The sequence below is a fragment of the Leucopleurus acutus genome (assembly GCF_964270905.1).
Source record: "Leucopleurus acutus genome assembly, chromosome: 2".
Classification (NCBI taxonomy): domain Eukaryota; kingdom Metazoa; phylum Chordata; class Mammalia; order Artiodactyla; family Delphinidae; genus Leucopleurus; species Leucopleurus acutus.
In genome coordinates, this window is record NC_139143.1 from 54723231 (window position 1) to 54735558 (window position 12328).

At 41.5% G+C, this 12328-nt stretch overlaps 1 protein-coding gene across 9 annotated transcripts in view; it reads right to left on the reverse strand.

The window, feature by feature from the left end:
* Positions 1 to 1117: 1117 nt before the first annotated feature.
* Positions 1118 to 12328, reverse strand: part of SMG7 (SMG7 nonsense mediated mRNA decay factor) — a 69092-nt gene continuing 57881 nt past the window's right edge. For 3 of the 9 annotated variants that reach the window (XM_082834477.1, XM_082834474.1, XM_082834476.1), the window contains 10 exons: positions 11131 to 11557; positions 9120 to 9264; positions 8248 to 8630; positions 7229 to 7600; positions 6304 to 6453; positions 4271 to 4351; positions 3636 to 3795; positions 2804 to 2974; positions 2538 to 2683; positions 1118 to 1915 (listed from right to left, as the gene is read on the reverse strand). In XM_082834477.1, coding sequence (XP_082690603.1) covers positions 1802 to 1915; positions 2538 to 2683; positions 2804 to 2974; positions 3636 to 3795; positions 4271 to 4351; positions 6304 to 6453; positions 7229 to 7600; positions 8248 to 8630; positions 9120 to 9264; positions 11131 to 11557 — 2149 coding nt within the window. In that variant the 3' untranslated portion in view covers positions 1118 to 1801. The remainder of the gene's footprint in view (positions 1916 to 2537; positions 2684 to 2803; positions 2975 to 3635; positions 3796 to 4270; positions 4352 to 6303; positions 6454 to 7228; positions 7601 to 8247; positions 8631 to 9119; positions 9265 to 11130; positions 11558 to 12328) is intronic. The other 6 variants (XM_082834480.1, XM_082834478.1, XM_082834481.1 and 3 more) reach the window with 4 other exon arrangements.

Sequence of the window (12328 nt, forward strand, 5' to 3'; positions counted from 1 at the left end):
CCTTTGGGACCTTTCAAAAAAATAAAACAAAACAGAAAAAACCCCAAACACCATGTCAAACTAAAAAAGCAGTAAGGTAAGCATACAGGACTCCAACCACTGTCTCGGAAGAGCAATGAGCATGAATCTCACCCCTTTTCATTGCTGGGGTTGCCCAGACTCCAGTGACGACCGGGGCTCCTGGATGTGCTTTGCTCTGCAGCTGTTTTCCAGCTCTTAAGTCCCACGCTAGCTCCACACACTCACACGCATCACCCCTCCCCTCTGGGGGAGCAGACGGGCATGTGCGGGCACACACGCACACTCACACACACACACACACACAAAGGAGAGCTCTCCCAGAAAATAAACCCTACCACTAGCACAGCAATTGGACATTTAGATTGTTTCCATAATTTCCCCTTAAAATATTACTTTTCCAGGAAATGACTATCAGTAATGCTGTCCTTCTGTTTCTACCCAAGAAAATTTTCAGTCCTCTTTCCTTCTAATAAATATCAAATAAAAGTTTATTTTCCTTCCTTTCGCCTTTTCCAGAATGGACTTCCTTGTGTTTTCTTCTCTGCGTGACGCACACGTGTCCGCGTTGCCTTGAATTTCACTCTGAAAGTGGAGGCTGGGAGACTGCAGCCGGGCAGGGGCCTGGCCCCTCGGTGGGCTATGCAGACGCCGCTGCTGCTGCTTCCTTCTTCTTCAGACTGTCTTTCGGGCCCCAGCTGCTGGACCCCATGCTGTTGCTTGTTGGCGAGATGTTGTGCATGTTAGGAATAATAACAATTACTAGCACACAGCACAGGGTAGAAAAGGGGTGGAGGTAGGGACAGGAGGAGGTGGGTGGTAAGTAGGATGGGGGCACAAAAACCAACCAAACAAAAAATAACCACACTGAAAGCTTCTACCTATTAAAATGCGTCAGGCCATGAATGGACTAGCCTGCCTTCTGTGGGACTGCCTGCTTTGCTACCGTAAAATGTACAGGAATCAAAAACGTTAATTTAAAATCCTACAGCAGTTTGTCTGCAAGTCCAGCCCAGCACCACCACCCACGCTGCATCCTCGATTGGGGCTCAAGCACCTACAGAGTGAAGGGCATTTCCTGCTGGAGTCTCCAGGCCAGAGGAGGGCCCACCAGAACCTTCTGAGTGAAAGTTGAGGCCTTGTCCTCTCCCTTATGGAGCATTTCCACTGGCTGAAGAGGTCAGCTTCCCCATCCTGTCACCACCAACCTCTCACAGGAGCAGTGCACGGGGCTTTCTTTGCTACACACTGACTAGAAGAAGCACATCCGTGTATGGACGAATTCAATGTTATATCTTACTACTGAGAGTAATAACAATAATAAAAGATGTTCAGGAATAATTTCAACTACATTCTCAGTCAGCAAAGCAATCATTAATGGATTCCTATTTTACTCCCCAAAGAGGAAAAAAAGGACTGAGACGTTCCCATTGGCTTCTCCCATCTGCCTTCCCTTCTCAGCTTTCACTTCCCATGTGGCTGGGGACATGCACGATGGAGAAGGTGAAAGGCGGTGATATCAGGTAACTGAGTGAGACAAACAGCAGTTCCTCTCTCCCTCCGGAAGGCCCCGGGGGGACGGAGAGTTCCTGATGGTTTTTTCTTTTTGCTGCACTGCAGACATTTCGTGCACACTCAGCGGGCTGGTGGAACACTTACACCCTCTCAACAGCGAGAAACAGAAAAGAGGGCTGCCACCTGCAGGGGACTGTGTGGGCCAGTCCTGCAAACCCAACATGCCATGGTTTATGGAGCCTTCATTCCCAGGGTTGCCACTCTGGCCTCAGTGTGGAGGGTTCATGGTGCCTTGTCCCCGCTGCTGTTTCTGCTTCTGCTGCATTAACAGCTGCTCCAAAGCGGAAGGTCCAGGATGCATCATGGAACTGGACCAGATAGACTGAAAAACAGCCCAGAGCTTGTCAGCAGAGGTCAAATGCCTGGTTGTCTTTAAGGGATTTGTTTTTCAATCCCAGCCAAACATAAAGGCATGTATGCCCCAAGATTCCCAAACCCTAAAAAACCCCAGCTATTAGAAAAACTTGTTGTAAGACCAGGTCTTCAAGACAGGTTAGTTCTCATTAAGATCATTTTAAACCAGAAAAGGTGAAAGTATGTTTTACATAAAGTCTTTTTGCTAAAACTCAGCTCCATGTGAGACCAGAGCATTTACCAGAAAGGTTTCAGGCAAACAAAACATTTCTGAAATTAGATGCCCTTCTTTGACTTGTTTAGAAAAGGCTTAAATGAAATATTCCAAGGTGAGTCCGAATTTTCTTAATCTTAGAATCCAACTAAAACCTTCATGTCTGTCCCCCTGAGGATACTGCTTTATCACTAGTGAATTCACAAATTAAAAAAAAAAAAGTCCTATTCAAGAATCTTATAAGGCAGACCATGCTTCTAGGACTTTGCTAGATATGTGCTATGAATCAATCCTAAGGGCCTTAGGGATAAGATTAGCCATTTATGTGAATGAAAGCAGAGACATCTCTTGCGGTTCTTGTTCCTGATCCACTCACCTTTAGGCTTTCCATGAGGACAGCAGAAGAATCCTCCATGGATGGGCCATGGCCTGTCCAGGAGCCACTTGAAGTGCTGGCCTGATGCCAACTGCTCTCAGAGGATGATGTTGCTGAGAGATAATCAATGCCAAACCCACCCATGGCTAGGAATGAAGAGATAAGAAGAATTCAAGACGTTGTTCTATCATTGCCAAATGCCAAAAGCTAGGGAAGGGTGGAGTAAGTTCTTTCACTTTCGCTAAGCAATGAAGTCTGGATCTCACCTGGCTTATCAGTTTTCCACCGATCTGCCGTTCTCCTATCCCTGTTATCCGGAGTCCCAATGGGTCCAAAATTGGAGAATGGGACAGAATTGTGGTTGTGTGTCGGAGGCGAGCTTGGCAGGCTGCTTGGGTTGGAGGAATGAGGAGACTGGCTGGCTGGTGTTGAATGATCTATGAAATAATAGCAACGCAGGACACTGAACAAAGATGTTTCACAAACATGCCAAGAATGAAAGTTTCCTGTAGGTCTGATCACTTAAATTCTGTTAACAATAATCACAGGGTTTCAGGAGAGGCAAATAAAGGCCCCAAAAGGGATCCTGCCAAATGCACTCGTCTGTCCTGCTGTGCATGCCTAAGGCACATTCCTTGCCTTACAACTAAAACAGCACACAGTTTTGTCAAATAAATGCATTCTTTTGGTGTGCCTCTTTCAGGTAAGTATAACTGCTCTTCTCTATCAGAACAGAATTGCCTAACCTTAAAAATTACTATTAACTCTGTATTTTTAAAAGCGCAACTTTTCCTGCAAAGAACGAATATCCACAAATAAAACTAAAAAACAGCTGCAAACCTTAAGATAAAACTCGTATTTTTCTCCCTTACAACTCTGTTCATTACTGAGGATGTAAAACAGCTTTTTAGTGTCATTTATCATATGAACCAGTGCATCAGGCTTTTTTTCCTATTTTCCTTCAGAAGTTACTTTAAAAACAAACAATTAACAACAACAAGATACAAACAAAAACCACCAAGACACAATCATACTATCTCTTAATCGACTTGAGTGTACGGGAAATGCAAGGTCTATAATTTAAAGACTAGTCAATACCTGAACTGGCAGGAAGTGATGGAGACCATGGAGTCCCTTCAAAAAGGGAGTACAATGATGTTTCCTGGGGGGCCATTGAGGGATTAAGTTCTGCTTTAGAGCTGGTTGTCAGGTTTTTCCCATATACCTCATTGAACACACTGTTATTTGGGTATCTTTCCTGAAAGACAATGACCACCAAGTTAACAAACTCACGCCAAAGCAAGAGATTTAAGAAAATGCAGTGTTCATGCTCATGGATGCTTATCTTAAGCCTTTCTTTGCAAGACAAACTTTTGAAGGCTTTTACTTCTGTTTCTTTCAGTTTTCCCGTTTAATTCATTTGCCTTTTATTTTCCCTCACCCTTTATTTTGCTCTATGTAAACCACCTGGGTTAGAAAGTATGAATAATTTACTTGCTGAACAACAGAGCCCCAGAGACTTTAACATTAATGAGAAGTTAAACAGTTCAAACTTATCCAAGTCTCTAGTGTACCCTAATCAAAGGGGGGTGGGGAATAAAATCAAATACCTGGAAAACACCAATATATGGAAGAGAAAGGAAAGAGAAAAACAGACGTATTGAAACAGAACGGGAAAGAAAATACTAGCCCACAATAAAAGCACAAAGCAGGATGCTTCACTGTTTACGCACCTGATTGAGAGAGAATCCGGTGAGCGACAGGAAAGAGGATGAATGTGACATGAGCTCCGAGGGCTTCTCCAATAAGGATTTCTTCACAGTCCCGGAAAAAAAGGTAGGTAAATTATGCCTTCCATTTTCTTAATATTAATTTTAAGATACCATCCAACCAAAAGACCACAATTTAAGCATACTTGTACTCACCTATCTTGTACAATTTAAAGCTTAGAAGATATAAATTCAAATCCGTGAATACCATGACACCAGATAAGTGCCAGTTGTCACAGGTGAGACAGAGCCCTCCTGATCAGCACCTCTAATCTGGCACAGAGATCCTGGCAGGGACCCTGGAAACTGGCAGTTTGGAGTGTTCACTAGGCAAGAACCTCAGGAATCCCTTTGTCAACAGTTGCATTTAAAATACTCTCAAAACAAGAAGGGGAACTCATCTGGCACTGTTTTCTCCCTAAATTTTTAAAACACTGACATTAATGACTTTTAAAAAGCCTTTAAATCCATTTGACAACTGGTTTTGTTAGCATGGTTCCTAACAACTCTATTTGTGGTATATATTAAAATAGTTGCTGAAGTCAAGCTTAAATTTATTGGCCCTAAGAAAGTTATTAGGGGAAAAAAAGCTGAATCTCTGATGCTCACTGTCACTGAACTGTTGGTCAACAAAGCATTTATTAAACACCTGCTACATGCAAGGTACTTTCACACACATCGTTAACGATGTTAAATATAAGAAGGGCTACTGTAAGGTTTTTTTAAACATGAAAAAAAATCCACTAAAAGGCCCCCCTCCGCTTGTTCCACCATCAGCTTCATTTCCGACGGAAGGGGCAAGCACAACAGGAACTAAGAGGTTAGGAAACTAGTGTACAGAGACGTGCTCCCCTGCCTGTCCCTCAAGCCACCTCAGCAAAAAAAAGCAGCAAGAAAGGCAAACACATAGAGGCAACAGTTTAGTATCTGGACATTCAACAACCTCTAGGCACTGCCCTTGCACTACGACTGTTCAAGTGTCTAGGGGATCTTTTATTTCTGCTAACTTTAGTGGGGGAAGTGAGAGGTCTCTGTGGCCACTCACTCAGGAAAATTCTTAAGGGAACTTCAAGTGCCAGGGATGGCAGTGTGTCACGAGAGCCATTAAGCAGCTTTCAGTTCTCCTAATACTAAAATCAATGCACTTTAATCTTACGAATGTCTTCTTACCCCGTGTTTACGGGAAAGGAACAGCGAGAAAGTGGAACTCAAGAATTGTTTTATGTTTTATTAAGATGGCATGAAGGGAGTGGGGGAAAGACCTCATAGCATACATCTTTCTTACAGTCCCCCCAGCTTAGTAAAATATCTAAACAATGGCATTCTTTGAAATGCACACTGGGTTACAGAAGGTTATTTTTAAAAGATACCACTAATCAATTCTTAGACTTTATTTTACGTCATTCTAGTTATTTATCTCTGTGTTCACTCATTTATGGTACTCCAACTATGTTTATAAATAGAGGCCTTTTCATTTTCACTCATTCTGTTTATGAATCTGGCTCTGAATTTAGATCAGGGCTCTTAGTTAACCAAACAGAAAAGAACCACATACTGTTCGGTTAAATCAATCTAGAATTTTTTTATTCAGTAAAACATCTAGAACATTATTTCATTTCATATTTTGAATACACGAGGAAAAATCTCACTGCTCCTAAACAAGATTAAATGACACCTAAAATTCCTGGGTCCAGGTGGAAATGATACCTGAAAAGTAAGTTAACTGGCCAGCATCACATTCTGTGTGTGACCAGCCCTGCAGGATGCTTTCTGGATAACATATAACAAAGCTATAAGATTTGGGGAAACTATGGAATCAGACATGTTTTGCTATGTTCTACTACCATTTGAAGGTTAGTTTGGGCAATCAGGAAATAAGTTTTAAAATTCTATAAAAAAGGAAAGCCCTAGAAAGAAGAAACCACCTATTCCAAGTACTACAAAACCTCAGAAAAGAAGTTGAGGTTAGAGCAAGAAGAATTATGTAAAATACATACAAAGAGGCTTCGTCCAGGAAGAGAGGCGAGAGGCCCCAGCAGAGCTGGGTAAAGATCAGGAGGGTTAGAAAAAATCAGCTCTTCCTCTTCCTCCAAGGCAGCCAGACTCTTTAACAGGTCCGGAGGAAGTAGAGGGGAGCCCTTGGGGTCCTAGTGACAGAAAGGATCACAGTGAGATGCAATAAGGGATGACAAAAGCACAAAGGAGTAGTGGCATGATTGGGGGGATGAAGGCAACTAAAGTCAAGGAGGAAGAAGTAATGAATAGTGAGACAGTATTATGCAAAGAGGAAAAGGCTCTGAAACACCAAAGCAAAGTGACACGAGGACAATGGTAGAGAAAGATCGAAACAACAGAAAGAAGCAAAAGTAGTGACAGAGCAGAACATAAAAGGTTAATGTGGGAAGTGAGTAAAACAATGCAACGGAGCAAAGTGATTTTCCTATCTTGTGCTAACCAACAGAGAAACAGCTTTTTTAAAAGTTCCAAAAACATGCCCGTTTCTCATGAATAAAAAGCGCAAGTACAGGGAACTCCACTATCAAAGATAACTGGCTTTGTTCCTCTCAGAAAACAATTTGTTTAAATATGCAATAAACCTATTTTTAAACTTAGATGATTCAGCCCAACTGAGAGGAGCTTTGTCTCAGAATTCTCTAACATGCTGTGTTAGAGATTTCTGCACATGATTTCTCTGCCAGACCATCACAGGTCAAAATCAGGAACAGAATTCTTCAGCTCCCCCAAATCAAGCATACTATGCAATTGTAAAGAGGAGACCAAAAGCTGCACCCATTTACTCAGCAGCATTCTGCAGCACTAATGAAGCAGAGTGACCTTTATAAACATCTACTTGAGAAATTTAAAGGACATGCATCCTCAGACCTAACTCTGAAGTGCCTGGTGATAGGAAAGGACACACACCTCAAATGGCATCCTGGGCACAGGATCCTGCTCTGGACGGAAGACTCCCGGTGACCGTTTGCCCCTGCGGTCCATGTTGGCTTGCTGTGCCATTACAGCTCTGCTATCAGCCATGCTGTAGGAAGAATCCCAGTAGAATTCTGGGATCTTGACTTCTGAGGAATTATGGTTATATGGCTCCATGGGAAAAGGCTTCATTTTTTTCTCTAGAGGCTGCTGCTGCATTACAGGAGGTTGCAATGACGGCTCAAACAGTTTTATGGGGTCTTGGGTTTGAAGGTAGTAGGGCTGTTTCACAGGCATGATTTTCCCTAATGGGCCTTGAACCTGAGGGGGATTCCACAGCTGTTTGGAGGCATCTGCCTGTTGATACTAAAAAAGAGACGCCTGTCACCAAGATGAGGATACAATGCAATGTTACTTACACTCAGTACTCAGGAATCGCAGAATGAATCAGAGATTTTACCACCAACAAAACTCTAGGCAATGCAGTTTTGGTTACTCTAAGTTTTTCAATACACAGAGCTTTCTGGGAACAGATTCAGGGCACTGAACTCATGTTCTCTTTCAGTTCCATTATTTAAGAGGTTTAATAAATGAGGGTGTGAGTGTGGGTGGGCGCGCACACATTTCTCCTTCTGCTTCAAGTGCTGTGGGATGACAAATTATTTAAGACTGGTATCATTAACACCTCATCAAGATTACGATACTATTTCCCTTCTGTAGTTGAGGTTCAAATAGAGGAAATTATTTACAGAAAATCCTTTTCTATAAAGCTCATAAGTAGTAGCAGCAAAGAATGGTAGTTAAGATCTATTGTCCTTTACAAAAGTAAAAGGGAGAACACCTGAACTTTCCTAAACAGCAAAGAGAAGACTTACGTGTTCCCATAATCATTACAAGTCTAAGCAAGAAGTAGCTGAAGGCCTAACTAGTATTTTTAATTAACCAAACACAGAATAATTTCAACCTTCCCCTCTCCTTACTTCAGCTGGACAGTACACACAACTGTGAATTACCTGCTGGAATCCAGAGTGGTGAGGAGGGCTTTTCCCCAAAGCCGGCACAGCTTTTGTAGGGGATTGTTGCTGCTGAGCTAGAGCCTGAACCTGCAACTGGCTTGTAGACTGTGCTGTTGGCTGAGCTGGTAAAGATGTAAGGGGTTGCTGGGAAGGTGGCTGTGGTTGTTGAGGTCCCTGGTTCATCGGCCCTGGTCCAGAGGGCCGTTGCTGGCTGTAAGGAATGTGGGACTGTTTCCCAGCTTGCACCTGGTTTCCTGCTGGAGAGTGAGCTGTAGGCTGAAGAAAGGTTCCCGGGACAGAAACACCAGCTGGGAAGGTGTAACCTGAGCCCATAGAAAATGCCACAGGAGGGGGGATAACATAGGTTGGGGGCGGGAACCCTTCAAAACAGAAGAACATAGCTTTAGTTCTAAGGAAACTTAGCAAAAGAAAGACAAAAAATAGTATAGTCATTTTGGGCTGGGGTGGAGAAGAGGTCTTCTAATAAATTATAAAAGACAGGGATCAACCGTCAAGTAAGACTGATCAAGTGTCAATCTTTAACCTGATTTCAAGAATTAAATATAGACTATTGGCTGCTACTTCTATCCACGGAGGTAACTGGAGAATCCGAAAGGCAGTTTCTTAGATGCCATGGTTAGTGACAGGAATTCCTTCGTAATAACAAGCATACACTTGTACATAAACTACAGAGAAATGGCTCAAAAAACAATTTCATAAACATTAGGGAAAAGAGAACTAACTCCCTTATACCTTTTAACATTATGGTTTAGTAATGTCACTCAGAGTCTAAAATTTCTCAGTGGGTTAATAGAAACTCCTACACAGATGGAATTCAGCAGAAGAAACTACAAAACATATATTTTTACCTGGCCGGCTGGGAAGAGGAGGAAAGGCTCCAGGGTGATGAATGGGGATGAACTGGGAGTTACTTGCTTGACTTGGAGCTTGAGTTACAGGTGTTTTCCTGGCTTCAGACACTGGAGTCCTTCTTAATTCTGTCTGGGATTTTACCTATGACCAACCAGAAGCAAAACTATCTATAATAATCTGAAACTCAAACATGTCAGAAAGAAGCACCTACTCTCAGAAAGTATTTAAAATCCTACTATGTCCCCCCCGCCAAAAAAAGTATATGCTGCAGATATTTCACTTCACCTAAATTAAAAATGGGAAAGTCAAATTATTTAATTGCCAAAAAAAGTTATAAGGGCTTAGTTTTACTTGTCTAATTATTTTGCTTTCACAATATCATAAAAGTACGAAATACAGAAAAGACCTGAGAATTCATTTGTTTTACAAACGAGACATCTGATGCCAACAGGTTTAAAAAGCTGCCTATAATCTTAAGCCACTGTTATGGGCCCCATGGCCCTGTGTTCTCTTAATGTACATGAATTATGAATGAATAATGACCACTAATCCACAGATGAGACACTTTTGGCCCTCAGTTTAACTTCATCTGGGCAGCTTTAAGGGTATCAGTCAGGCATCCACCCTCCACCCTGCAACCCTACCACCCCCAGAATAAATAAGGATACTTTCAGCAGTAAGAAACAGGCCTGAGATCCTACAGATGGAGCTGGAGAGAAGTAGATGCCATATGCACTGCTCAAGTAATGTAAAGGTGAGTAAAGTGAGTAAAAATAGGTAGCATTTATAGAAAACTCAGGATGAGGTACAGAGGGCGGTGATATATTGACTACTGTCAGGTTTTCTTTAATCATCAATAGTCAGATTTAAAAAAGATGAGACCAGAAAAGAGATTTTATTTTCCGTCTGGACCTTTTGGGGAGGCAGTTTCAGAGGATAGAGCCAGAGCAGGCAGGAAATGCTGAACTCTTTATCCCTAAAACACTGGTCCTGCAGCCTTATAATTCTTTTGTTTTCTTCCTTGCCTTTCCCCAACACCTCTCACTTTCTCTGTGCCTTTCCTCAATTTCTACCATGTTTTTCTCTGTTTCTTCCCGTATTAACCTTAAAACAGAACTACTATGTTCTTATTTCTCCCTTTCCCTGCAAAAAACTGTAAGGGAAATGCACTGCACGTAATGTTTATTTGCAAGCAGACTTCAAAACTGTAAGATTCCTCATGCCTACTGTAAATAAATACATTTGCCAAAACGTGTTAATAATCAAATGGCTACAAACATTAGCGGTGTTAATAAAACCAGCACAGAGTAAAGACCCTTTTGTTTATATGAAATCATCTGTATCTCCCTGGAAAGGGGTGTGTGTGTGTGTGTGTGTGTGTGTGTGTGTGTGTGTATATTTAAAAGAAAAGTCACAAATAACTGAGCAGTGTTTATCCTTTCCCAGCAAGAGACTTGGGTTCTTGCTTTACAAATTCCCATGAGCCAGGATAACACTGAGGTTATATAATGCTACGAGCTGGGGCTGGTATAAATGTCAAGGAAAATAGCCTCATCTTTCCCCAAGAATATATTTTATTTTGTATAGTGAATCTGAAAAACAAAAAACAAAAAACCACCATGTAAGCCTTAATATACTTGGTTCTATGGGATCTATAAAAGACCCCAAATTTTCCACTATAGCATTAATAAATCACAATTATACCTTCCAAAGAAAATGTAATTCTTTGTGAAACTGATAGCTCTGCAACTGGTTATTCCCAGCCACTTAAACTGGAGACAACTGACAAAAATCAGGTTGAGATTTTTTTCACTCACATTACAATTCCTGAGAGTTGGTGGAGTACCCATCTACCATAGTTCTTTACATGACCTTACTATGCAGCCTTCTAAGAATGCATTGAAGCTTCCAGAATAGTCAATTCTCAAGGCTTTAGGAACAAAATGAAAAATCTTGCCTTCTGTGTGAGCCTTCCTCTACCTGCTTTATAGTTCAAATACAGCTTACCTGCACTGCCACATTCTGCTTTCCTGTTTCCTGTAACTTTTCTAAGGTGCATTTCTTGGTTTCTGTTTTCCTCTTGTTGTTGTCCTTCTTTCCATCAGTCTTAGTTACAGTTATTCCTTTGCTATAGTCCCTTCTCACCTCTTTGGGAGGAAAACTTCTTCCTTGGTCTCTGTTCACTTCTCGTGGCTTAATGTTCTCTTTGAAGGTGACCACTGGTTTCTCTCCTGTGTCACAGTTGTTGCTTAGATTTCGGCCTGTAGACAGCACTGATTTCAGTCCTGGGTTCCCATCCACAGCCAGTGACTCTATGATGGTTGTTTCTTGCAGAATGAGGTTCTCTTTGGCTTCACTGGGCTCTTCCAGTATTAACTCTGGGATTTCTGTGATAAACAACAATTTCCCTACCTCATTTTCACACTGAATCAGCCTAAAAAAGTAAAAATAAATCCATATATGAAAAACACAAATCTAAAAGACAATAACAACTGAACTGTGTATGGGTCCCACAGCCTTAAAATGTGGGAAACAGCAGGGTATAACGGCGTGGATTCAGGTAACATAAAAAGCAGTTATGTAAACTCAGATTCTCATTATCCCACTGAACATCACCACCACACGTTTAATGTTCTCTAATAAGTACAGCTACATTTACTCAGCATGTTTTAAGCACAAGACACTAGACTAGGCCCTTGAAGTAGCTATAATTCCTGTTTTATAGGTGTGAAAACTGAAGCTCAGAGGTATTATGTTTATTCAAATATGCAACCATGTGAGTGACTTACAGTATAATATGAACCTGAATACAAAAATGAATATGAAACAGTTACTGACTTTGGAAAGGTTATAATCAACCACAGTGATCCTAAGGACACACACCTGGGGAAGTGGCAGAACTGGACACTGAATTCAAATCTATCTGACTCTAAAACCTATGCCCTGTCTATTACACCAACTACCATACCTGCTTTATATTTAACTAGCACCATCCTGGTCTGTCTTGACTGAAACTGACCACCATGCCCCTGTCAATACAAATCACCATAACTGTGAACATACAATTTAGTTAGATTTATATAGATGTTTATAAATTGGAGAAAAAGCTCATGATAAACAGTGGCGACAAGGCAAACTCCTCTAAAATAGGCAGTGTAATGAGAGAACAGAGGTTAAATAAAGAGATACGTATGATCACTAGGGT